Source organism: Dioscorea cayenensis, chromosome 5 (genome assembly GCF_009730915.1).
Source record: "Dioscorea cayenensis subsp. rotundata cultivar TDr96_F1 chromosome 5, TDr96_F1_v2_PseudoChromosome.rev07_lg8_w22 25.fasta, whole genome shotgun sequence".
In the NCBI taxonomy this organism is placed as follows: domain Eukaryota; kingdom Viridiplantae; phylum Streptophyta; class Magnoliopsida; order Dioscoreales; family Dioscoreaceae; genus Dioscorea; species Dioscorea cayenensis.
The window spans coordinates 22,664,741-22,692,255 of record NC_052475.1 but is presented as its reverse complement, the minus strand read 5'-3'; the positions used below and the strand labels follow the sequence as shown (position 1 = coordinate 22,692,255).

The following is a 27,515-nucleotide window of genomic DNA, read 5'->3' as shown; positions in this document are numbered from 1 at the left end:
ACCAAATGGCGTCCCTCTACAGTTTTTTAAGCAATTCTAGGACTTGATTAAATCTGATCTCGCTCAACTTTGTGAGGACTTTTTTTGGAATAGGGCAAATTTAGAAAGGATTAACTGGGCCAATATTGCACTTATCCCTAAACTGGATACGACTGAGTCCCCTCGTGATTTTAGACCTATCAGCTTGATAAATTCATCCTTAACAATTATTTCCAAGCTGTTGGGGTCACGTTTGAGCAAAGTGATCAACTCACTCGTGGATGTTGAACAATATGTGTTCCTGAAAGGTCGTTTTATGCTGGATAATATTGCCACAGTTGAGGAGCTTATATTCAGCATCCACAAGAGAAGAATTTCGGGGCATATTTTAAAAGTTGACTTCTCAAAGGCCTTTGATAGGGTGGATTGGGATTTCTTATTTGAGTTGTTAAAAGCAAGGGGTTTTGGGGACCGCTGGATCGGGTGGATCAAATGCATTCTTTTCTCTTCCAAAGCTTCCATTCTGGTTAATGGTTCTCCCAACGGATATGTTCGATATCGTAGCGGATTACGACAAGGGGACCCGCTCTCCCTTTTACTTTTCGTGCTAGTTATGAATGTCCTTAGCACGATGTTCTCACATTATTTGAGATCTAGGATTTTGGTGGGAGTGCCTTTAGGGGATTGGGGTAGCAAATGCAACCTTCACTATGTGGATAACCTGCTAGTCATGACTACGGGAGGCCTCGAACATTTGCGAATTGTCAAGCTTATCTTGTATATCTTCGAAGGTCTATCTGGGTTAGCTGCTATTTTTTCAAAAACTTGTCTTTACGCGTCTTCAATGGATGTGTTACCGGATAGGGAGGTGGCGGAGATGCTATGCTGTGAGAGGGGATTGCTCCCAGTTACTTACCTGGGAATCCCTATCTCTAGAAGGAGACCAAGGAAACAAGACTGGGAGAGTCTTATTTCTAAAATTTGGCGAAGGTTATCCACTTGGAAAGTGAGACATTTATCCTTAGGGGGGCGACTTACGCTGGTTAACTAGGTACTATTTGCGATTCCTACATATAGGATGTCGATGTTTCATTTACCTTACTGGGTTATCAAGGAGATTTACCGACTTAGAAGAGATTTTCTTTGGTTTGGACCGGATATGGAGCATCCGAGGTGGAGAATGGTGGGCTGGGACAATCTTTGTCGCCATAGAGAACAAGTGGTGGTGGAAGTTAATGACGGACTCCGCTTGGTGTGGTGCTGAGATCATCCAGTTTAATTATGGTGTGCTCCACTGGAATTTGTTCGCCAGGCAGGCAGGTAAGATTTCTTTCTTTTGGAAAGGAGTATTGAGCTGCCTACCGGCTTTTAGGGGATGCGTGCTACATGAAGTCATCTCAGGTACTGAGACTCTCTTCTAGAAGGACAGATGGTTTGCTGGGCGTGCACCAATATTCATATGGCCGGAGGAATTTAGAAGGACTGGCAAGCCCAATGGTATGGTTCACGAGCTGCACTACCTTTTAGATTAGGCCCTTTTCTCTGTGGAGGGGGATAGCCGGAGCTACTGGGAAAGATTCAAGGATTATGCGGGGGTGTCAGGAGATAAAAAAAGATGGAGATTAAACGGAAATGGAACTTTCACGGTAAAATATTTCTACAATTTTCTCATTGATGGTGGCGTACGTTGTCCTATTGCAAGATTCTTCTGGAGGAAGCCATGCCCGAAGAAATTGATTTTGTTTAACTGGCTAGGTTGGACGAATAAGATCCTCTCTATGGATGTTCTAGCCAATAGGAGTTGTAATCGCCTCTCGACGGCTACCTGTGTCCTGTGTAACTCTGCAATTGAGATGGCGGATCATCTCTTCTTGCAATGTTTGGTTGCTAGACAAGTGTGGGTGTACTTTGTGAGCCTTCTGCGTCTACCAGATTCTCCTGGGTCACTGCAGGAGATTTGTTGGGTTGGAGAACTTCGATGCGAGCGAACATTAGGGATGTTGGGGAATTAGTTACTAAAGCAATTGTGTGGAATATTTGGCTTGCTAGAAATGATTGTTTATTTAATGCCAATTGCTTGCCTATGCATGATCTCATTTTGAAAATTGATTGTGTGTTGTTGTCCTGGTTCTCTTCAGTTCCCGAGGGTGCTCGTGCGATGATAGAGGATCCTATTGCATTGATTTGACAGAGTCCGGGGGCCCTTGGGATCAGTGTGCTGGAGACTGGAGGCGATCCACCTCCAGGAGCAGATCAAGTACATCTCACGAGCTAGTCTGTTTCTGATGGGGTACTGAGGATCCCATGTTGGTCCTCATTTTGTGGTTGTTGTTTTGGTGTTTCTTCTGTTACGTTTTATGCCATTTCTCGTGGTGTTCTGTTGTGCCTTTCTGTTGGAGCTTGCGCTCCATTTGTATCCTGCCTCTTCTTTTGTTTAATTGAAGTGGTTTATCCACCTTTTTAAAAAAAAAAATTAGTGGCGGAACCAGAATTTATAGAATAGTTATTTTTAGGAGTATCAAGGTAAAAGGATCTGACCTATAAGGGTAACTTTTATCTTATGTATGATTTTATCAATCTTTAGTAAGATCTGGGATAATAAATCATATATTTAGTAAACTCCTTACTTTTATAATAAGTCTATTTTAAAAAGAGAGGAATTATTTTTTATTTAAAAAAGATCATCATGGAGTATAAAATAGTAAGAACGCTAATTATGGACAGAGTTATTGAAGCAGACTAATCATTGAAGATTGATTGATGTTTGATTGAAGATTTGAAAACCTAAGCATGGATGATTGTGATCATGCTTGGAAGATATATATTAAGGACTAAACTTGGATATGAGAGGAGATCAAACTTGGAACCATCTTGGACCAAGTTTAGTAACAATATATTCTTTATTAAAACGAAAAATTATACGGGAATACCAAACTTGGACCAAGTTTAGAAAGAAGATCGGAAGATCTTTTGGAACCATCTTTGCTGAGATGGTTGTTCGTGCTTTGGTGGGTGTGACTCTTTGCAGAGGGGCGACTGAAGTGGCATGAGGAAATAAGCGGTTACATGCAAGAGGAGCTTGAGACGAGTCAATTGCTATGAAGCGGACTGAAGGAACCGGGAGGATTGAAGGCGTCGCAAGTTCGCTTGCAATTGGGCTAGGACTCAGTCATGTTCAGAAAGGTTTGCAGTGTTGCAACTGGGTGTTGCAACATATAACTTTGGAAGTTGTCCAAGTTAGGAAGCCGTAGAGAAGTCTGAAAGAGGAGGATCTACTGGGACGTAGGTGCGTCTATATAAGATACCTTGCTTGAAGATTTATGATGAGCCACATGAGAGAGACTCGTTGGTGAGGGTTGAGTAGAGTGGGCATTGAGCAACTTAAGATGATTTCTCTTTGTCATTGTGAGTGAGAGAGTGTGTTTGTACTATTCATTCTTAATCTCTTTTAGTGGATTGTTTCTTTGGACTTTAAAAATTTATAAATAAATCATGTGTTAAAAGGGAAGCATATACGAGAACCTGAGTTTTAAAACACCTTTGCCTCCGCTAGCATAAGCATTTAAAAATTTCAAAAAAGGAAAGCAAAACCTAAGTCGTAGTGGCTATGTTTCATACTCTTTAGACTTTTCATGCGCAAGTGACTGAACATCCTTGATAAGTCTATATCTTTCAAGTTTTTCTATTGTTTCCCATGTTTATTGTTCAGCCTTTATCTTGCAAATTGTTTTCTATTCTCACAATGGTTGATTATAATAAAAAGTTCTAAATAATTTATTTTATATGTTATGTCTTCATACGCCCTCTAACCTCAACTTGATTTATAAATTATAAAACAAAACTTTACTCTTAAAAAACAGAAGATATAAAATGTGAAGGAATAGAAAGTTGTAGTTGAAAATAAATATTTAACTAACTAACAGCACTGGCATAATATTTTTATTTATATTCAGATACTTTTGGAGATTTTGAAACTTGTCAATATCAACTTGGTTTTCGCCGCATTTAAAAAAATTAATAATAAAACAAAAATAGAGAAGTTTGAAGCAAGTTTCTGGGCCCACCAAGTTGCTTAATTGGTAGGTACATGTAGCCCTCATATTCACTGCTAAATTTGGTCCATATATATATATATATATATATATATTATTCTCTATATTTTGTGGATATAATTATTTTCTAGTTTTAATGTTATTATGATTAGTTGGGAAGGTAATTAAAAGATCTCATTTTCTTTTAGGTCTCTTTCATCTTTAGTTTGCTTTTATTTTGTTTTTCTCCCACTCCTGATGGTTGCTTGTGCTTGTTTGTTGTATTCCCTTAGTCTTGTAGGACTGGTATTTTATATCTATTTATTTTTTTTCTAATGAACGTGATTCATTCATTTAAAAAAAAATTTAATTATGTTCTTGGTTCAATGAAATAAAAGGAAAATGAATTCAAATTGTAGGTTAAATTTTGTGGCTTTCTTTTAATCGACAAAGATATTAAGATTTGGTTAGATGTTGTAGAATCCCTGCCTAACTTTTCATATGATTGCTCAATAGTGTGGATTAAATAATGTTTTTATAAAATAATGTTTCAGAAAATATAAAATTTTCTTCATCACTGATTCCCTATCAATCACATGTAAGTCAACAGACAAGTTCATGTTTAACACTAACTCTATAAACTTCTTCTTGTCATCAATCAACAACTTTTGGGATCATATATATATATATATTCTTTTTGTCAAGTTGGGTTTGATTCACATTAATTTTTTACTAGTGGTAATGAGTCTTTCTTAAAAAAATAAATAAATAAAAAAATAAAAATTCAATATCCATATAGGGGAAAGATATCATAAATTGACGTGTTCGCTATCTCTTTTACAAGGCTATTTCATTTGTGCAAGTTTTAATTTTTGTTTAGTATTATTAAAATTTATTTGTTTTGAAAAGTTTTAATTTGCAAACCATCACAAAAACAAGTTCACATTCCAACACATGAATTATGAAAGCCATATATACATCAGTGACAAAGACATTAGTACTTCTAAAGGACAAGAGAACTTGAGTTTATCCAATTGTTGATTCAATGAATGTGTGCCAGTTGGTTCAGGGATTTGGAATTGTTCATCATTGTTTATATATATATATATATATATATCTGTATATTAATTAATAAAGTGTCTTAATCAAGGGAAGCAATTCAAGGATAAGGCATGCTTGAATGAGTACATTATAATTCTTCTATTTTGGCTATATGTTTATAAATATCAATTCAATCCTGACTTTTACAAAGGATGACACTTTAATGATGTTGTGCCTAAGCCTCAAAGATGATTCAGACAATCTCTCTTGATATTGATAAGATGATAACATCAACTTCCCATCATTTATTAATATGAAAGTGAAGCATAACACCATTTATCAATATTCTTATCTTTATTATAAATATGCAAGTCTCAATTTCACTATTTCAATTTCACACATAAAATGTGGACTTTAAAAAATTTTAGGTGACATTAATGATTTGCCTACAACTACATGCGTGCTTTGCTTTGTCATGCTACTCTAGAGATGTCAAATCATTTATTTTTGAAGTGTTTTTTTGTTCTTACAGCATATAAAACTATTTTGATCAAATATTTGGGATTGCTAAATATCCCACCTCTCAAACTATATGTGTTCTGGTTACCTTAAAGAAATTACTTGCACCCCTAGATACAGGATACCTCAGTAATTTTTTTAAACATGTGGTTGGAGTGAAATAATCAGATTTTCAATAGCAGTTTTAACTAACCCATATCCATTTTTAATGAGATTGATTTTATGTTTCTATTTTGGCTATATGCAGTTCCTGATACAAAAAAGAATTAACATACTAGAAGCTTTAATGTTTACAAACAAGTATACTCTTGTTTTTCTCTGCTCACCTATTAATCAGAGAGAACATGAGATAATCTCGTATCAAACAACTAGTGTTACTAGTGTTTAATTTTTATGTTGACTTAGTGACCTAGCTAGTTTGACCCATATCACTTGTCATTTTGGTGGTTTCAGTGTTTCTTTCATATTTATCCTTAAAATTTTTTTTGAAATATTTCATTTTTTTCATATAGCTTAACTTAAATTAAAATCTCAATATCAAAATACAAGAACTGCCAACACTTGGTTCGTGTAAGTGGGTAGGTCCTTAGGCATGCATGGGCAGGCGCGGAGTGAAAACCCAACATTCACGTACTATAGTAATATTTGTTTATGTATTGTTTAATGTGTTCACAATATATAGCATACTGTTTATTTACTGTTTACCAAGGTCTTACCTAGCATGAATCTTCTGTGAGAGGAGATATTTATTAGCCGAACAAGACCATGTAAAGTACGTGCATATGTCTGTGACTTATGAGCCAAGTAACCTCCAGAGATCACGTGCATGTACGCACTGCAACCTCGCGTCACGAGCTACGTGCGAAAGTCACTGCATGCACGGGATCCGGAGGTTACCGAGTGCGTAAGTCACGGGTACATGCACGTGATCTCTGGAGGTTACTTGGCGCGCAAGTCACAGACACATGCACGTATCGTGCATGATCTTGTCCGGCTAACAGTATTTTACAACTCTCCAAAGTTACATAGCAAAGCTAATTTATTATTGTGAAATTATGGTTTCCGATATATCATTTTGGATGTATGTGATATGTTTTATTAGTCTATATATTCATCTACCCTACATGATAAATTCCTAGAGTAATTGATGTACCTTTGTATCTAATTGTCCTTGTGACGGAACTTGCCCTTTTTTATTGATAAAAAAAAAATACATGAACTTGTTAATTACATATAGGGATATATATTTTGCCTACATTATATATATATATTAATGTAAACACATGTGAAGGTATGAGAGAATCATAATAATACCATCTGCACACCAGCAGAATGGTAGTTGATTTTCCTCATAATAACAACAAAAAAGTTATAATAGCAATTACGACTTATATCTTAATTTACTACCACTTAAGCTCCTCTTGTCAATGATTCTCTTCTCTCATTCGTTCATGGCAAGGCCACGTGCATGGTCCTGTCATGGCTATGACATCCATGGCCACGTTTAGTGATATATCATTCAACTCACATGCATGCAAAACAACTTTAATTTCAACCGTTGATCATAATACACAGAATTTCAACAAACACTACAGCGTTGCAGTCTTGCAGAAACAAGACTGCTCACTTGATTTAGTAAAACATCATCTTGTTTGGTTCATTCACAGTCAATCATGTCCATTATTTCATGGATCATGCTAGTACAAAGACAACTCAAGAGAACTATTATTCTAACAGTTTATAAACCAAGTGAAAAACTTCTCTTTTTATATGATTATTATAAATTAAATAACAACACCAAGTGCTATTATAAATATGGTTTACTAGTTAATTAACTCCACTCATTTTACCGACTCAAAATATTATAATATACTCTAAATATATTAATTAAGATTCAATCCAATTTTAATATTCTTATTGACTTGCTAATTAAACTCATTTATCCCAACTGTGGTTTGAGGTATATTGGCTCTTAAGTTCTTAACTTTACAAATAAATTATAAGATTTATATCTATATATATATATATATATATATATATATATATAAAGGTTGCATGTGCAAAAGGAAGTGAGATATATGCATGATTCTTGGGCAATGCACATGGAGAAGCAAAAATGTGGACGCCACCAAATGATGGGCACACAGGGCTTCAAATCTGTGGATGCAGGCATATAGATAAATTGTCCTGTATATATATATCCACCTCTAATAAACATATATATATATATATATGTTTATTAGAAGTGACAAAAGATATATAGAGTCTATGACGTTGGCTTTTGATAGATTTCTATTTCGTCACTGCTCTTGTATTCATTTAATCACATGCATGCATGCATGCGTTCGTTCATTAACTATGGTACAAAACTTTTGCCCTGGTCTTTTGGCTTATGCAGTCATGTGTGAGCGATAAAAATATCAGGGTTTCTGTATCTGAAAATTGAGAAGAGACAGAGGGTTGATTGCATGATGTTTTTATTGGTTTTATATTTATATTTTTATTTCTTTTTTATTTTTGTTTTTCATATGAAAATAAATGCTTATATTATGTTATTTTAGGGGGAGGATTATTTGCCATTCTTTTGATGTTATAAAATATTCCGTGTTAGTTTCAAGTTATTTTTTTAATAAAAATAATTTATTTATGATATAAGTTGTATTTTTATATCAGTAGTTATTTTTTTTAATATGTTGGATAATCAAGATGTGACATTTGAATTATAAATCTGTACCACCATCACTATTTTCATTCAGTTTTAAATTTAAAATTATTTAATGTTTCCTTTTTTATTTTTATTGTGGGATTAAATATCATTAAAGTATGAGCCACTTGGTTGGTAATTAAGTTTTTAACTCATTATATTTTTCTATTTTTATTTATTTTATTTTTAAATACATTTAAATAGTAAAAACAAGACGACCTTTCGAATGATGAAAAAAATTTGTATTCTTATTTAATATTATCTTTTTGATAGATGTCAATAAACGGAGATGGTTAGAAGTGTTTTTTTTTAACTATTAGATTATACATTAAAATTATATGAATTTTTTTAAGTATATGTTTGTGCTTGGTTTTTTTTATTATTTACAAATGTGTGCGGTGTGCCCTTGACAAGTTAGGATCATACATATGCATGTTATTAATATATCTATGTAAGTGACCCGGGATTAATAGATCAAGGGACTCTTGGTGTATAAACTTGAGTTATATATATATACAGAGAGAGAGAGGAGAGAGGCTACATCTATTAGGTATGTCCCTAGATTAATCTTAACCATTGGATTTTCATCCCACGGATGGCATTCAGTAATTTTTATATTGATTTACTGTGTTTAGGAATAGGAGTACAGTAAAAAGTAGAATATAAAGTATACCGTTCAATCATATTTACATAGTACTCTAATTAATCACTATTGTTACACCAACTTAACTACTCATTTGGAGACCAAGTACACCTGGTATTTACATAGTACTCTTATCAACCACAACCGTTAAGTTAAGTGCAGAAATAAAAAACAATACACCAACCTAACTACTCATTTGGAGACCAAGTACACCCTAATTAGCAGCTGCTTATGTTATTGTTTTCTCTCTCTCATGCACTTTCTCTCACATATTTTTTTAATATATGGAGACGTTTTAAGAACGTCCCTCATTGTTATATATATATATATATAACCAATCCTCTATGTACGTCTATAGATAAAAAAATCTATGGAGGTCCATTATCAATTGTTAGATTTGATAAACAGTAGCTACTACAGTAACACACATTAACCACTATTTGAAACAATATAATAACAGTAATATTTTTCATCAATATCTGTATCTAATTGTTGATAATTGGATGTCTATGGAGGATATAAATTCCTATATATATATTATATATAAAATACAAAATTATAATAATTTATTTTTAAAACAATGGGGCCCACGAAGGCCAAATTGGACAAGAATGAATCACATGAGACCATCATTGGGAAGGGTCCCTCCACGATTTTTCATTTCACTTCACGGGCTCTCACACTGTCCAATCTTCTCCCCATGTGCGCCCTTGTTACCCTTTCTTTTCTTATTTTTTTCTTTTTTTTTCACAAATACACCCCCCTAAATTGCCTATATTTTCATAACAACTAAGGGAAAAAAAGGTTTATTTCATACATTATTCTTAAAAAAAAATAAATAAATAAACTCTATGAAAAAAATATTATTTTATTTCACAAACCGACAAACATCAAGGCGCATGTTGATTTTTAAGGTTCAACAGGAACATGTTTGCAGATATGATAATTTAAAAGTTACAGGGTTTTAAGTGAAAAAAAAAACCAAGGAGTGAGTACAGTTGACGTGGCTGGACAGGGAGCCACTCTTGTCGGGTGGGGCCCAAGAGATAGTCTTGGCCACGTCATCGCCTCGTGGATCCACGTTCGCTCTCGTCCTTTTCATGTCGGTTCAACCCTTTGCCCACATTTTGGTCGGCTACTCCATTTTACCACAATGTTTTAATTGCACTCTTATTAAACCTTTGCCTAAATTTTTGGATACATTATTTTGTAATGTAAAATTTATTTATTTATTTTAAATTATTTTTTAAAATAATTTTGTTAGATTTTTAGTTAATTATTTTTAAATAAGGTAGAAAGTTATGGATGCATAATAAGAATGGTTTGAGTGTATTTTACTCAAGACGATTTTTATTTTGATGTTGTAGTTTGCGTGTTTAATTCCAGTTCTAATTATTTGATAGTAGTTCTTTTCATCTATTATATATTTTTCCTCTATTAAAAATTTTGATTTATGAAAAGAATTAATATTTTTTTAATATAAAAATAATACATATATATATATATAGCATGTGATTTACTCTAATTATGGTTTTGATTGCTACTACTTTTACTTTATTTTATTTTTGATAAAAATGAATATAAATCTTTCAAATATATTAGAAAAAAAATAAAGTATATATAGTGACAGAACGAGAGGGAGGGTATTTAATAGGTACATAAAAAGTGAGCATCAATCACAACTGGTTATGGCCGGCTATGGCTTTTATTGTACTATTGCTCTTTCGCTTTTAATGTTTTTCATTTTATCATGAAATGATTTAATTTTATGAATATATGAATAAAAAAATCCTTATATTCAAAGGTTTAGAATTGGAAACAGGACTTCAACTAAATTTATATATTTGCTTTATTTTTTAATGAGCTTTCATCTTTGAAATTCTCCTCGGTTTTCATATCTAGTGGATAAAAAGAACAATTTAAAAAAGGTTTAAAAAAAATAAATTCATGCTCTTTGATTATGAAAAAAAGTTGACAAGAAAATGCACTTTATGAATATAAACATGCAAAGTAATAATCAGATTTTCCTCCCAAAAAAAAACACAATAATGTAACTCAAGCTATATAAATGAGAATTTCATTTTAAAAAAAAAGAATATCGAAAATTTGATTGTGAATGTACTGATTTATCCTCACAAAAACTAGTTTCAATTGGCATGGCAGTTTAAAGGGCAGTGGAGTGTGGGCAGTGGTCCTTCCAACTGCCATAACCACCAACAAAAATATTAATAATTCATGTTATTCTTGGCCCAACCCATGTGTTTTTCTTTTTATATATATATATATATATCCTTTTTATTATTAAATTTATAAGCTTTGTTTTACAACCACTTTAACTACCAACCAACATATGATAACATGCCTAACTTGTCACATGACACACCGTCACATCTCTTGCACTATACCAATCATAAATAATAACTAGAGATGCTATTTTCTTGAAAGGTATTTAATATTATTATAAATATATGAATAGAAGAATAAAAAAAAGTTGGGCCCAATAGTTGGTCAAGGTTGGGTCGTAGCCCAATGTTGTTAGACTTGTTTGGGCCAAGATTGAATTCAGGGATTAAGCCCAAAATCATTTGTTTATATATATATATATATATTATTGTTTCCAAGGGCTTAAAAAGTGAAGATGACATTTCTTCTCTTTGCTTATCTATGAAGGGTAAAAAAGGGAGAAAATGATACATATAAATGATATATATTTATCTATTATAATATATAGTGTATGTAATTCTGGTAGCTTTAATATTATAATTATTTTTTTTTATAAAAATGGGTAAATGATAATTTTATTAAAAAAATTACAGGGAGGTTAAAAGAAATGAATGAAAAAGTGAAGTTCACTACAGGTGGATGCAGTCCAATTAAAAGAAGGGTGAAAATGACACTTGAGAAAACTTTACTTATTTATTTATTTATTTATTATAAAAAAAATAAAATTATATTTTTCAACTATCCGTATATATGATAAATGTTAAACTTATTGAAAATGTTATCAGAAAAGAGAGTTGGTAGAAGATATTTAAAAATTCAAAAATGTTCTCCATATAAAACTTTTTTAAAACTAGTTTTATATTTCTAATAACTAAACATTCAATTTTAGCATTATATAATTAAAATTTTTTAGACAAATATAGACAAGTTACATGTCAAAAAAGTGCATGATTTTTTCTAAATATATCACGTGCATCTGAGTGATTGGAGGATTTAGCCCATGCCAATAAATTAAAGTGTGGTTATCATAATTTAAATTTTTTAATTATATACATTACTGAATAAGTGTCTTAATTATTGACTCAATTTAGTCATACATTGGTTTAAATGAAATTAAAATTCAGAAGAAATAGATTTACAATGAATGTTATTAGAAGGTAACCCAACTTATTCATCCATTGACTCAGGTAACCTAATCAAAGGGCACAAATCATAAGATTTTTTTCCACTTCTATTATTAGATGATTAACTATATATAAACAAGTCCAATTAAAATGTAAAATTAAGACAGTGACTCTTATTGTTTTTGTAAAAAAAAAAAAAATCTAACCACAAATCTATTGATGGTGTGATCATACCTACTCACAAGAATCTAAAAGAGGAATTCATGCATTTTGAAAAACAATATTGAGATGCATGTGTTCACAAGTGCATTGAAAAAATTAACCAATAATGGTTTTTCAACAAAGGCAATGGTGTTTTTTTTAAAAAAAGAAATTATTTTTTTGGTCAAACTTTTAGAAACTTCGGATCAAACTTGGAGAAAAATTGGAGAAATTAAATGGAGTTAAGTTATCAAGCCACACAAGAGAGCGTGTACATGCAGTTGCTGCATTGTGGAGCAATCACAGCCTCAAAATGGTCATCTTTATCATTTATTCACTTTTATTGAAGCAACTCAAAGGAAAGTTCTGTTCCTCCCAATGGTATGACATCAAAGTGTAAGGGGGAGGTTATGGGTTCAAATCTCTCCCCCAACAGTACTGTTCCTCGTACTGTTCAACCTGGATTCTTATATTATTCTCATACTATACATATACTGTACATCCGGGTTCCAGTACTGTTTAGTACTGTTTCTATTCATAAAAAAGGGCGCTTGTCGTCTATTATTCCAAAAAAAACTCAAAGGAAAGTTCAATGCTCTGATTATGTATAAATGTTGAAAATTTCATGCAATATTAATTCCTATGTAGTTCAAAACACATTTTTTTTTTCTATTTTAATAAAGCTTAAAACACTTTTTGAATATTTGCAAAAATTCATGACTATTGAGGTGATTTATCTAATTATCATCATTTTGTCTTATTTTATGTATCAATTAAATGTCAGAAAACCACTTTTGATTTGATTGTGTTGAATAAAGAAGTTCCGTCTTACTAACTCATCCAAATATAAACCATAGACTTATATATATTTAAAAATATCAAATTTACAGTTTGCAATGTACTAATTAAACAATTTAATCAAATTTATAAAATGTAGGTGATACATGATGCAATTATTGAAACTACACTTATTTCTACCTTCATCCAACCAAACAAGTATAATATATATATATATATATATATATATATAACTCTCAACACATGTGCATAATTATAAAATCTGTAGTCTTTTAAGTAAATTAATAATATTTACTTAACTTATATGACCGTAAACACCACTAATTAATTTCTAAAATCCTAGTTACCAAACTATCTTAGAAACAAATATACTGATCATAAGATTAAAGTCAAGGTAATTAACCAGTCAAAGTGGACAAGTGGGAAAACAATAATTGAAATATATACTAAAACATAAAGCTTGCTTAAATCCAATAAACATCTTAGCTAGACATTTTCAATGAAAATTGATCACATAAAGATATTTATCATCAAGAAACCTAAAACTATGAAAATGATAGTTTTGAGGCACATGGTGGTGGTGCATGGCCAAGTTCATAAACATTGAATGAATCTTCAATGACTAAAAACTCATGCTCAACAAAAGCCAGCTGCTTGCGTCCACAGCCACAAAAATCTAATTCCTTGCTTTAAAATAATAGTAATAATAATAAAAATATATAGAAATAACAATATATTTTTTTAAAAAATAAAGTTGATAAACTTTAGTGATTAAAATTAGCCAAAAAAAAATGGTTATTGGTTCAAGGACGCAAGTGACCTTGCTTTTTAGGGTAGGAAAAGGCAGAGGAAATGCCTTGAACCAATGTCTGAGCACCAAACAACATGACGATGAAGTAATCCCATGCCATACTCCCAAAAAAATCTTGAACAACTTTCAACAAATATACAAAAATTACATAAAGACATCATAATTAGAAAGATAAATCACACAAACCATAAAAGAGGAAGGAAGATTTACGGAGTGAGAGACATATAAATAACGAACACAGACAAAGAAACCAAAAAAAGCCTAACTATGAGCTTCACCCTATGCTACATAAACACTCTAACTGCAGAGCCGGATTAGCTTAAACACATATTAGTTCTGTTGCTCTTTAAGATCACCCTCATCATCTGCATGGGATCTCAGGAATTCAAAAACTTCTCTTCACAACATTGATCAAATCCTCCTATTATTACTTTTTCGAATGGAAGAGACGTGTGATTAATTTTTAATTTTTGGCTTATTTTCATATCCTCTATCTTTATTCTTTTATACAACCTATTCTCCTAAATATAAATCTACTTATTCAAGGAATTGAAACATGGTTTAGTGATTCACCTACTTGCATTATTTTTTTGTTTTGTTTTGTTTTGTTTTTTTTAAAAAAGCCAGCTTTCTCAAGCTCATAAATAAAAACCTTTAAAAAAAAGGAAAAAAAAATCATCATAAACGGGCAACAATGACCTTTTTGTCCACTTTCTCTTGACTTGCCTCTTTTCCAATTGGCACGAGCTTTGACAGTTCCATACAGCTTGCATTCCTTGACCATTCTTTCAGTTTTATCCATCTCTCTTCTTTCTCTATATAAACCATCAAAAACCTTCCAACCATTTTCAAGACAAGAAACATAAGGAAATCAGAAAGAGAGCATTGAAAGTTTGAAACACAAAAGTGAAGCCCTTTATCTATCTATATATATATATATATATCTAGCGAGTGTTACTGCACCTATATACTCCTTCATATCTTTGACTTGTTTGAGTTCTTGAACATGCCTTCAAAGAGAGCTAGAATTAATCCTGTGAAGGTGAAGGTGATAGTGACAAGGTTTGTGAAGACAGATGCCCTGGACTTCAAGTCTGTTGTGCAAAGCCTCACCGGAAAAGACTCAATGGCGGCCGAAGAGACGGTGCCGTTACCGATAAGACCGGCCGTGGTGAAAGGAGAAAAAAGGCAAGTGGTTGATCAAGATCATGTTGCTGGTGATTATAATGAAGAACAAGAACAAGTTTGGAATATTGGTGAGCATTTGTTAATCAAGCCTAATTTTGTTCTTGAGGAATTTGAGGATAAGTGTTTCTTGGAGACAACTCCTCTTGAGAAAATGTATGAGCTGTGGTCTTGCTTTGCTTGAATCTTGATCAATGATTAATTATATGGATGATGATGATGATGATGAATATTAGCTGGTTTTAAGGTTCACTTGTATATATAGATCATATATATAAATTTTAGATGATCTTCATGCATGGAGATTTTAATTTTGTTTCATGTTTCCAAGATAATGAAATATATGTATATGATCTTTTTCAAAGTTGAAATATATATATATACACATATAAATCTTGGTGTTTGCTCAATGAGATGTAATCTACTGCTTTGAAGGACTTTGAACTTTCTTTTATGCATACTTTTTGCTCATACAAAATTTGAGTTTTGAGTGTGAATTATAAAATGAGTTTATTTGTGTTGAAGTAGGGTTTGGTTTGAATTAATTAGATTGAAACACCTTATAAAAAAGTTGTGTGTTTCATTTTGTTTCTATGTTTTCTTCCTTATAAAGTGTGTGTAAATATGGTTGTACTTGTTGGTGCTTGCTCACTGATATATGTAATAATTTGAGTTTTGTCTCTCAGTTGGTTTTATTTATTTATTTTTTTAAAAATAAACCATTGTAATATATTAAAAAGAAGAAAAATACAAATAGCGAATAGACACATAACCAAGAGAAGCGATGAAATATAAAAAAGAGGTTGTTGTCAACTTTGAAATATAATTAGATCACTTTACAGAGATAAAAAAAAAAGGTCGAGTTGTTGAGATATAAGATAGGAGGTGCCAAAAGAAAAAAAAAAATTAAGTGGTGCCTAAAAAGGATTGAAAAGATCACAACTTTACCAGTTACATTTGTCGTGACTCTTCTTTGAATTATCAAGATAGTTTTGTATTGGATTAGGGTTATTTTTTATTTTTTTATTAACAACAAAGTAATTAAATAATTGGATGCACCTATATTATATGAAAGTTCTAGAGTTCCATTGATGTTTCATTATGTTGGGTGCTTTGAATGACTTTCATCTACCATTTAATATTTTTGTTTATAATTTGAGTCTTGCTCTTTACTTATCATAGTAGTTTTTTTGTATTAAAGTAAGATTAATTTTCAAAAGTCATCAAAACAGCTGATTAATTAATGGGATTAAGTGAACTTATTTTAATACTGATTGTTGGAATTCAAGTGGAGCAAAGCTGTATATCAAAGAATATTTTTAGTCACACACTAATCTATTCATTACAAAAACATAAAATGAATAAGTTGGGATAAATGAAAATGAGAAAATCCCCAATCTTTTGGGTTAAGATTGCCATGAAAGTCCAATGACTTGTATATATATATATATATATATATATATATATAATTGTTAAGTCAAATTAAAATTGTCAATTTCTAAGTAGGAAGAAGATTAAAATACTAATAATTGGATGATATCTAATGACTAATTAGTTTATGAAAGAACTCAAAGAAGGGAATACGAATTACGAATTATTTATATTTCCTATTAAAAATAAAAAAAATAACATTTTTCGGAGAAGTTGGAAAGAAACAACATGTGGTTTAAAAGGGAGTAGTGCATCAGCATCTTTTTTTATATTGAAAAAATCAACCAAAGATGGCAATGAATATCATCAAAATTGAATTATATATTCACTGGTTTTATTTTACTATTTGGTGAAGCTTGACTGGTCAATGATCAATGGTCAATGGTCAATGTAAATTTATTGGTCAAAGACTAAAGTTTGACTATTGGAGTGAGAGTCAAGGGGCGAGCAATGAAACATTGAGACTTTATGGATATTGTGCTCTCATGGAATTAAATGATAAAAAAATCATAGCCAATGAGTGATGGACGGCTGAGATAAGATTTTGCATAGCAATGACCAGTCCAAGATGGTGGCATGGCATCATCACATCATTATCAACTTACGTCAAACATTCCATATCATCTTTCTTTCCCTGAAAATAACTTTTTAATTTTTAATTTTTAATTTTATGGGACTGAAAAATAAGTAATAACATCTTATATATTTGGGGAAAATGAAATATATTTTATTTACTGCTAAATGGCTCTTCAATCTCTGTAATTACCTTGTCAATCTTTTTCATGGTTATAATTTTTTTTATTCTTTTTTTTAATTCTTACTGCACTTATATTTTTTTTTGAAAAAGCTAAACAAATAAAAAAATGAAAAGTAAACAATTAAAAATATTGATTAAACAATTTAAAAAAAGTTAAACAAATAGAAATGAAAACAAAGTTAAAGTTAAATATTAATAATTAAAAATAAAAATTGAATGGACGAGACTAATCGAGTGAATTGCTAAAAGTGAAAAAAAGAGTCATTAAAAAAATTATTAGTTAAAAAAATAGACTCAACAACTAAGGCCAAAAAATTGAAATAGCTAAAGAAGATGACCAAATAATTATGAATTACATCTCAATAGATAAAAAAGGAAAATCAAAATAAAAATGAAAATATAGGGGCTGATGATATAAAAATTTGATGTTAAGTAAATTATATAGAATAGTTTGGTTTTAAAAATATCATAATTACAATTATACAACCATGAGAATATTAAAGAAATAAGAATTAAAAAAGTGTGTGTAGAATATATAAAAATTTGATTTTATTTAAATTATATAGAATAGCAATATTGGAAAGTTTTTTTAATGGGCGAAAGATGTTGGGATTTGAATGATCCAACCATGGTTGAAATTCTCACCTTTCTTCACTAGACCTTACTCAAATTTAAATGAAAGTAACAATTATTTTATAATTAATTATTTATTGTTTTAATTAAATTTGCTGGACCAAAGCTAACCACTTTGGCACGTTGATGTTATTTTCTAGGACACAAGAGAAAATGTGGCATTTATCAAATTTTTATTGCTGCACTTCCAAGCTAATGTGACACAGTGACAGTTCCAACAACCACCCGCCAAGACTAGGACAAAAATCACGGATTGAAAATATATTTAATTTTGAATAAAATATGGGGAATTTATTTTGACAGGGCACTCGAGAAATTTTAGTAAAACATGTCTGATATAAATATTAGATTAGTCACGTTGAGGCTATTTAAATAAATTATATATATAAATATGAACTTGTTGTTGGACAGACCTTTGTCTCCAGATGGTTGACTTCGCCAGCTCATTATTTTTTCCCTCTTCTTCATTAATGTTTTTTTTCTAGTTCTGTTTACTGTTATTTTCATCCCTAATGAGGATACCAGCTTCTCTTATTGTTGTTTGCCAGTTCGGTTTATTTTCCTTATGTACTTGATACTATCTGTTCTTCTATTTTTTTAATAAATTTATGATTTATCTATTTTATTTAAAAAAAATAAAAAATAAATATGGACTTGCCATGTCATCCAAAAAAAACACATCATTTATCGAAATGCCATCATATTTTATATCGATATGACTTTTGGCGGAGGATGCGGGAAATCCACACCATCCTAAGATTTTTAAAATTATTATTATTTTTTAAATTATAAAAAAGTAGTTGTGGTTAGATCCGAAGAAAACAAAGAAAGAAAATATTAAAAAATGGAGATTTAAATTAAAAAAAGGGTACTATGGCATTGTTGAGACTTGAGAATAATTAAGAATTTGATTTATATCTTAATATTATATATTAAAAAAAAAAGTAAATTATACAAATTCTAGTACTTTCATTTCCTGTTTTTATAAAAATCTTTCCGGTTCCAGGGACTTGCGAGGAATTTAAAAAACTTAAGAGGGACTTTAAAAAAATGTACTGTAGGGACTTCTAAGTAATAAACAATTATACAACGCCGACCTTCCGTTCTCCATCGCCACTTCGCGTTCTCCGATCGCCATGCCGACGTCGCCCAAGGTCTTCCGTTCCCACCCACTGCCCTCTCGTCTTCGCCGCTTCTTCTCCTCCTTCTTTGGGTTCTACGCCACCTTCCTCCTCTTCGGTGTTGCTGGCTTCCTCGTCGGATCCCTTTCCGTCTCCAGACCTCTGATTTTTAGCAGGGAATGCAGTGATTTCAAACCGACCTCTGTATCTGTGGCATGGGATCGAGGCGATGGGGCCGGTGGATTTGGAGGTGGATCGCTGGAGCGGCATAAGGTGTTGGGCTTCGTCGGAATCCAGACAGGATTCAGGTCCACTGGGAGGCGGAGATCTCTCCGGAAAACTTGGTTTCCTTCTGATCGCCAGGGCCTTATTCGGTTAGTCTAAATTACTTCCTTTTGCTGTTTTTTTCCCTACCTTTTTCTGGTAATTCTTGCTCGTTTGTTGCTTTATTGGCATGCAAGTTAGGCTTTTTAGGATTTGGTGAGGGTGGGTTTGATGTGTTGTTAGTTGGATTCTGGAGTAGGTATTGAATTCGCACTGGGTTTTCTGTTAGATTTTGTTCAATTTCTTTGCTTGATTTCCATGTGGATTGAGAAAGCTTCCTTTTTTTAACTTTTTGGGCATATTTTCATGGCTCTGTAGTTTGGAAGAAGAAACTGGTTTGGCTTTCAGATTCGTCATTGGCAAAACCAATGATGAAAGAAAAATGACTGCTCTTCAAAAAGAAGTTCAAGAATATGATGACTTCATGCTATTAGACATCGAGGAACAATACAGCAATCTCCCATACAAAACGTAAGCAGGTTGTGATACTTGTGGAAGTAATGCACTTCATGGGTGATAGTATATTAAGAGTTCTAATATTCTAATCTGATCTTGTTCTTTAGCTTAGCATTCTTCAAAGCGGCATATGCATTGTTTGATGCTGATTTTTATGTGAAAGCAGATGATGACATTTATCTACGACCAGGTAATATTTCGCTTGGAGTTCCTGTACTTGGATACTATTTGTTTCTGAATGCCTTTCCCTTTGCTGTCAGATCGCCTTTCATTACTTTTGGCTAAAGAGCGTTCTCACCCTCAGACTTACCTCGGATGCTTGAAGAAAGGTCCTGTATTCACTGATCCGAAATTAAAATGGTCAGTCATGGTTTTGTAATGCTTTGATGTTAAAATGGTTTTATTGTCATGTGCTGCTAGATGTAAATAATCCAAAAAACATGTTAAGCTTTTAGTAATAGCATCGATGGAGATCATAAACTCAAAGTTGTAAGATAATCAGAGTTTTCATTCAGTAGTCGGGATCGAATTTGATGCTAAGAGACCTTCATATGCATGATTAAGTAATTTTTATCCATCATCCATGATATTATTCTTGCAGGGAGCTTACCTTCAAGTGGTTTCATGGAATGCTATTGTTGGCCCTTGGGAATTTATGTGTCCAAAAAAGTATTGATACTAGAAAAGAGAATAACATGGATCAGACCCAATATTCATTTTTAATCAAGCTTGAAACTTCTCTTTTGGAAGGGAAAAGAGTTTCTAGAAAGTTGTGCATGAAGGTAGAAGGATGACTGAGCATGGGAGACTGCTTAAGATGATCTACACGCAAACATTTCTACAATAATCATTACATGATCTAATCTCAATATTCTCACTACATAATTGGCCTGAAGCCGGGATGCTAACACACACAATCACAGATCTTAGAGCACACTTTTACACCCATCTCTTTAATTTGCCATTGCTGTTTTTGATAGGCTTTTAATTGAACGGGATCCACACTAGTGTTGTTGCTTCTTTCTTGTGCATCTTAACTTTGAAAGTTTATATTTGGTGTTATTGTACAGGTATGAACCTCTATCATATTTGCTTGGGAAGGAGTACTTTTTACATGCGTATGGTCCCCTATATGCCCTTTCCACAGATGTTGTTGCAAGCTTGGTGGCTCTAAGAAATAGCAGGTAAGTAAATTGGGTTTTGATTCCATATGTAATTATAATGCTTTGCACCATAAAACTAGCGGCCACTATCTCAAAAACAAATATAATTTATGTTTTTTTTTCCTCTGACATCTTCTTGGATTCGTTCCAAAAATGATTTTGGATGTTTATTTCATTTTGGTTCTTTGCATTACATCATAAGTATTTTTGATAAGATTTGTTGGAAAACATCTACTTGTTTCTCTCCTCTGATTTATTCTTTCCAAACCATCATTTCATATATCAATTATATGCCCAGTGTTACCTCAAGGAGCACATCCCATTTCTTCTTTTCCTATTTTTTGTGTCTAACTTTCTTCTGCTATCCACTGCTAATGGACTATGCCGTCTGTACTTTGTTTTTTACTCTTTTTTCAGTTTTAATTAATGTGGAATTTTTTAACCAAAAAAAAAAAAATCAATTATACTTGATACTTACAAGTTAGCATAGTCATCAGTTTAGAGAGTATATAAGTGTCTATGGAGTTATTTACCAAGATCATGAACCCGCACAAAATGAATGATGCCCAAATAAAACAAAGCTGTTGAGGCTTTTTTTCTCCTTTTTTTCCCTTAAGTTTTATTTTTGTTGTATGATATAAAAAGGTTTACTTTAGAACCAATGAATAATTTAGTTATGGAAAATGTTTGACATTTTTTTTATAATTGTTGGATCTCTTATTTCTTTTTTATGGAAGACTAAATGTGTATGATTATCCATTGATTTGCCTTGTTTTTAGATTTTTGAATTATAAGTTCTTGAGTGAAATTTTGGTTGGTCTTCAGGTGTCAAACATCACTCTGATTTATCTGTTGCAGCTTCCGAATGTTCAGCAATGAAGATGTTACCATAGGAGCTTGGATGCTCGCAATGAATGTCAACCATGAGCACAACCATGCTCTCTGCGAGCCTGATTGCACACCATCATCAATTGCTGTTTGGGATATTCCACAATGTTCAGGTTTTTATTTACCTGGGTCTTTTTTACCTGGTGCTTGGTTTAAGTCGAGAATGAAACTGTTATATGAATCATCTCAATCAGCAAGATAACTTTATTTTTCCATATTTCAGATACCTGCAGTTGATAATGTTAGCAAAAATAGAGTCTATGCTTGTTTTAATTAGTCAGATTAGGCTGTCTTGGAAGATTTTTCCCCCGTAGTTTTAGATGTTGATCTATCAACAGATTGATACTGGATGGAGCAGAATAATTTTCTTCTATGAAAAGCATTGTATTTGAAACATTTTGATGGAGAATTAACATTATGGAGGCCGAAATGGCAATTGCAATCTGTAAAACATCTTGAAAATAAATTGAAAAAAATTTTTAAAGTTCTTTGCCTCTTCAATAGGTGCACCCAAAATGAACAATGCTGCAATAATCTATTGAAATTTGATCCCTGTGTTTGAACATGTATGATTTAACATAAATCATGTGAACTCTTCATTTAGATGAGTCAAGATGAGTTTCTCACATTGTTGTTTTCAAAGTCATCTATATTTTGGGTATATAGAAATTTTTCATCGGGTAGCGATCATCATGGTTGTTATAGTTTTTCTATTTGGTGATCCTATTTTTAAGTCCCCAACTGATAGCATTTCCGTAAAATTACTTTCAATAAGAACCTTTTTACTCTCTAGTTGAAGGAATTAATTACAACTGGAATTGTATTATACTCAGAGGCTATTCACTGGTAGCCTTCTCTGTGTAGTAGCGTTCTTCTAATGGCCAGAATTGTGCATGAACTGTGTAGTAGCCTCCTGCATGAAATTTTCTTCTTAATCACTGGAACTGCTTTTGGATATAGATTTCCATTACAAACTTATTGAACCAAAAAGTTTTGAGCAGCCTTTTTCTAATTGTGTTTGTTCCAGGGCTCTGCAATCCAGAGGCGAAGTTGCTCTTACTACACCAAAAGAGAAATTTGTTCGAGAAGTCCAACAACAGTTTCTGGTTCCTGATAGACAGAATCGAATCTCGATTAATCCGAAAGATTCAACAAGCTTTGTGAAGTTTAGTTTGTGTCAGGGCTGTAAACCCCCAAGCCAAAGTTGCTGTTACTACACCAAAGAGAAATTTGTTCAAGTTCAACAACAGTTTCTAACTCCTTACAGGGAATTCCACTTGAATGAGGGAACTTGAATTCTGGACCTCATGAAGTTTCAGTTAGTGAGTTAGTAGTGGATTATTTTTGATACTTTTATTACAGAAAGAAAGAATAATTGTGGTTGTTGTTGTCTGATTCATAAGCTGATTAGTTCTTAATTACTTGCCTGAGTTCATGAGGATCAAGCTCTAGTTTGCTGTTTGCTTGCTTTGATGAATTTGGTTTTCAAAATAAAATGGAGTCATTTTAGTCCTCAAAAGTAGTGTTTAAAAGTTTAGGTTTTTTAATAAATTCTGTTATATGAACCAGTGCAAAACTCGATTTATTAACCAACGATTTTTGGGTCAATTGGTACTGGGTCCCTTGCGTAAGGTGTTCGTTTCGGGAAAGACTTAATTTCATGTCCACACAAGGTGAGGGTATGTGGGTTGATGTTGTTTCTGACTTACCCTTAAATGGGGGTGTTTGTCGTCTATTTGTAAAAAAAAAAAAAAAACTCAATTTATCACTTAATGTTTAGTTTAAAATAAGGCTAAAACAGAGTCCATACTATTTTTTTAATTTTAATTTTTTTAAGAGAACTTTTTCATTCACTAGACACTTTCTAGTGTAACAATTTCATGAAAATGCTTATAAAAAAAAACAAAATATTCTAAAAATTTATGCTCGTAAAATTTTAAAATTAATAAAAATTATTTTAAAATAAAATAAAATTTACGAATGCGCACTGAAGTCTGGAAACATCGAATGGCCACGCGTCCTCTTTCCCCGCTTCTCAAGAGCTTCTTCACGCCAACCTTAGTTCTCCGATTCCCAGCCAAGCCCCCCAAAACCCTCTTCTTCTTCACTCCTCGGTCCGCGAGCTCCTCTCCAATGGCTTCTTCTGTGAAGAAGGTCCTTGTTCCCATCGCCAATGGCACTGAGCCTATGGAAGCCGTCATCACCATCGACGTCCTCCGTCGCTCCGGCGCTGAAGTTGTCGTGGCGTCCGTCGGGAATGACCACGGCGTTGATGCTTGCTGGGGTGTCAAGCTTGTCGCTGATGCCCTCGTATCCGATTGCAAGGATCAATCGTTCGATCTTATTTCTCTTCCTGTATGGGCTTCTTGTAGCTACGTTTTGGTTCTTCGATTATCATGGGTTCAGTTTTCTTCTTGATGGATTTCTATTTCATTGATTTTCAGGGTGGGATGCCTGGGTCGGCGAATTTCAGGGATTGTGGGGTTTTGGAGAGTTTGGTGAAGAAGCATGTCGAGAATGGAAGGCTCTATGCTGCGGTTTGTGCGGCGCCGGCTGTGGCGTTGGGGTCTTGGGGTTTGCTGAAGGGATTGAAAGTGAGATTTGATCATAATTTCGCTTTTTATGTTGTGGATGGATCCCTAATTTGGCTCCTTTGCTTTTGCTCTTCGAAGTTATTGTGATTTTTTCTTTTAAAGTTGATGGCTTTCTTCTTTTCTTTGTAGGTTACTTGTTATCCAGCAATGATGGATAAATTGCCTTCCGATGCGATCACAGTGAATTCAAGGGTGGCACTGGATGGACGGGCTGTAACGAGTCAAGGGGCAGGCACCACCATGGAGTTTTCTGTTGCTTTGGTGGAACAGTTGTATGGAAAAGATAAGGCTGATGAAGTTGCTGGCCCTTTGGTAATTTACTAATTTACATTCCATGCTCTTTATTTTTTCTTTCTGCGTTCTTATGTGTTTAACTGTTTATACAAATTCTTCATTGTTGATCTTATCAATTACTTGCTTTTAAGTGGTTCTGTTACCAGAAAATGTGACATTCATGATGCATATGAACAGAATACTATCAGTGACTTTAGAACATTAAGAATGATCCAAGCCTGATTAATAAAAAGTATATATATATATATATATACAGCTTCTTTTTGTGATCATAGCAATTTCTTGCTTAACGTAGTTCTTACTATAAAATAGTGATTTACATGGTGATGATAGGCAAAATACTTACAGTGATCTGGAACATTGAAGTAGAGGTGAACTTGATAAATAAAGAACTCCCTCTATTCATTGCAAATAGATTCTGATTTCTTTTTTGATGCCTATTTGATCTTTGAAAATTCTTCAGCTAGATGGCTAATCAATCTATGTTTTGTTTGTGTGTGTAGTTTGCTTATATTATGTAGTAGAGAAAATCAAGTTGCTTGCTTTTGGAGCCATAATTTATTAATTTTTATTAAGCAAAATTAAGATGTTGAACTCTACATCTTTTTCAAAATTCATCATTTATGCTTGTGAGCCACAGTTCTTTACTTTTGGATATTTGTTTGTAGGTCATGCGTCCTAATCATGGGGCAGAGTTTACTATGGCTGAGTTTAATCCTGTAGAATGGAAATGCAACAAAACTCCTCGGGTAAGGTTTAAATCTGCACCATGATTTGTAAGGTGATGCTGGTATGCTTATTCCTGCCTAACCATTAATCATACTTCCTTTCTGCTCTTTCCGAAGCTTCTTATTACTTTGATTGTGTTTTTTTTTCTTGGTTAATTGTGTTGGATCTTGTATGTTAAGGTTCTCTTTTTATCCTTGTGGTAATGGCATTAACGGGTCTTTTAGTGGGTTAGTTTTCATGTGTTCTTTTATTTTTTTAATCATTATGACATAAGGTTATATTAGAGGATGACATGCAATCTATATTGTTAACCTGATATATGCTACCACCTGCCGTCAATTCACTTCCTACGCAGCAGGCTTCTCTCAATTAAACTTTTATTAGAAATTTTACATTCTAGTTTTATTTACACTATCAACTTCTGAATTATGTCCGATTACAGATACTTGTTCCAATTGCCAATGGTACAGAGGAGATGGAAGCTGTTATGATCATTGACATCCTACGCAGAGCTAATGCTGATGTTATTGTGGCTTCAATCGAAGATAAATTAGAAATCATCGCCTCTAGGAAAGTTAAGCTGGTAGCTGATATGCTCCTAGATGAGGCATTAAAGATTGAATTTGACCTTATTGTTTTGCCAGTAAGTGAATTATTTTCATCGTAAACACTGTTTTATTCCAAGACACTTGTGTAATCCATAATCCTTTCTTTGCACAGGGTGGGCTAGGTGGTGCCCAGGCATTTTCAAATTCAGAAAAGCTAGTAGGCCTGCTAAAAAAGCAGGCAGAAGCAAACAAACTCTATGCTGCTGTTTGTGCTTCTCCTGCTCTAGTTCTCGAGCCCCATGGCTTGCTGAAGGTACTAACCCACTCTTGTAACCAGTAGAATTATATGAACAAATCACAATATTTGTGACCTCAAACAAGATCTGAAAGGCCACACAATATGATCAATGCAGGGCAAGAAGGCAACAGCATTCCCAGCAATGTGCAACAAACTTTCAGATCAAAGTGCATGTGAGAACAGGGTTGTGGTTGATGGGAACTTGGTCACAAGTAGAGGCCCGGGGACATCGATGGAAGTTTGCACTGGCCATTGTCGAGAAGCTATTTGGTCGTGAGAAAGCTCTATCCCTTGCAAAGAGTCTAGTCTTCATATGAGTGTTTGTGCCATGCTGAAAATACTGTGGGAAGGCTCTCCTGGTTCTTATGTTTTTACTTGGTTACTTATGTATAAACCATAAGAGCAATTTTCTGTGGTGTGAGTGCAGCATGCTGGAGAAGGCTTTCTAATAATTTAGTCGTCTTCTTCTGAAGAAGAGATCCTTGAGTTGTTAAACGCTTTTTTGGCTTGTAAATTTTTACAATAGTTTCTATATATATATATACACACACGCACATATAATTTATATAGTTAATACAAAATATTTTAGTGAGTAATAACTTATTAACCCAGATTAAACGAAGCCATTAGTTGAATACTGTGAGAGGCTTAATATACTGTCATAGTTAAGCTAGGCGATATTCACCTTTACATAAAAGATTTGCCTTACCCAAGCCGAACCAACAAAAAAAAAAAAAATGAAGAAGATTTTTGAATAAAATTTCTAATGATTCTTCTTAGAAAATATTAAAAGAGGTCAATTATATCATACATAAATAGATCATTTTATAATTAATAAACCAGTAAATAATATAAGACATTTTCAAACTTATTAGTAAAGATTATTTTATTTTTATTTATTTTTATAAAGCGGATAAATCACTTATGTTTAAGTGGTCGACGAGGGCGGAGAATTGAAAGTTTTTTAATCTTTTATTTAAATAGCAATAATATCTGGCAGAAATTACCAGATTATATGAG

At 32.8% G+C, this 27,515-nt stretch overlaps 2 protein-coding genes across 2 annotated transcripts; both read left to right on the top strand.

Annotated features, from left to right (window-relative positions):
* Positions 1-19,152: 19,152 nt before the first annotated feature.
* On the top strand, positions 19,153-23,453 carry LOC120262203 (probable beta-1,3-galactosyltransferase 14). Its single transcript, XM_039270278.1, is given in 8 exon segments — positions 19,153-19,575; positions 19,844-19,996; positions 20,089-20,171; positions 20,242-20,341; positions 21,052-21,165; positions 22,003-22,145; positions 23,060-23,100; positions 23,102-23,453. Coding segments are annotated over 8 exon segments (1,038 nt in total). The 5' UTR covers positions 19,153-19,216; the 3' UTR covers positions 23,147-23,453.
* Positions 23,454-24,019: 566 nt separating this feature from the next.
* Positions 24,020-27,029, top strand: LOC120262473 (protein DJ-1 homolog B-like). The gene is given in 8 exon segments (XM_039270595.1): positions 24,020-24,387; positions 24,477-24,626; positions 24,756-24,938; positions 25,589-25,669; positions 26,092-26,292; positions 26,370-26,510; positions 26,611-26,733; positions 26,735-27,029. Coding segments are annotated over 8 exon segments (1,305 nt in total). The 5' UTR covers positions 24,020-24,039; the 3' UTR covers positions 26,813-27,029.
* Positions 27,030-27,515: the final 486 nt, after the last annotated feature.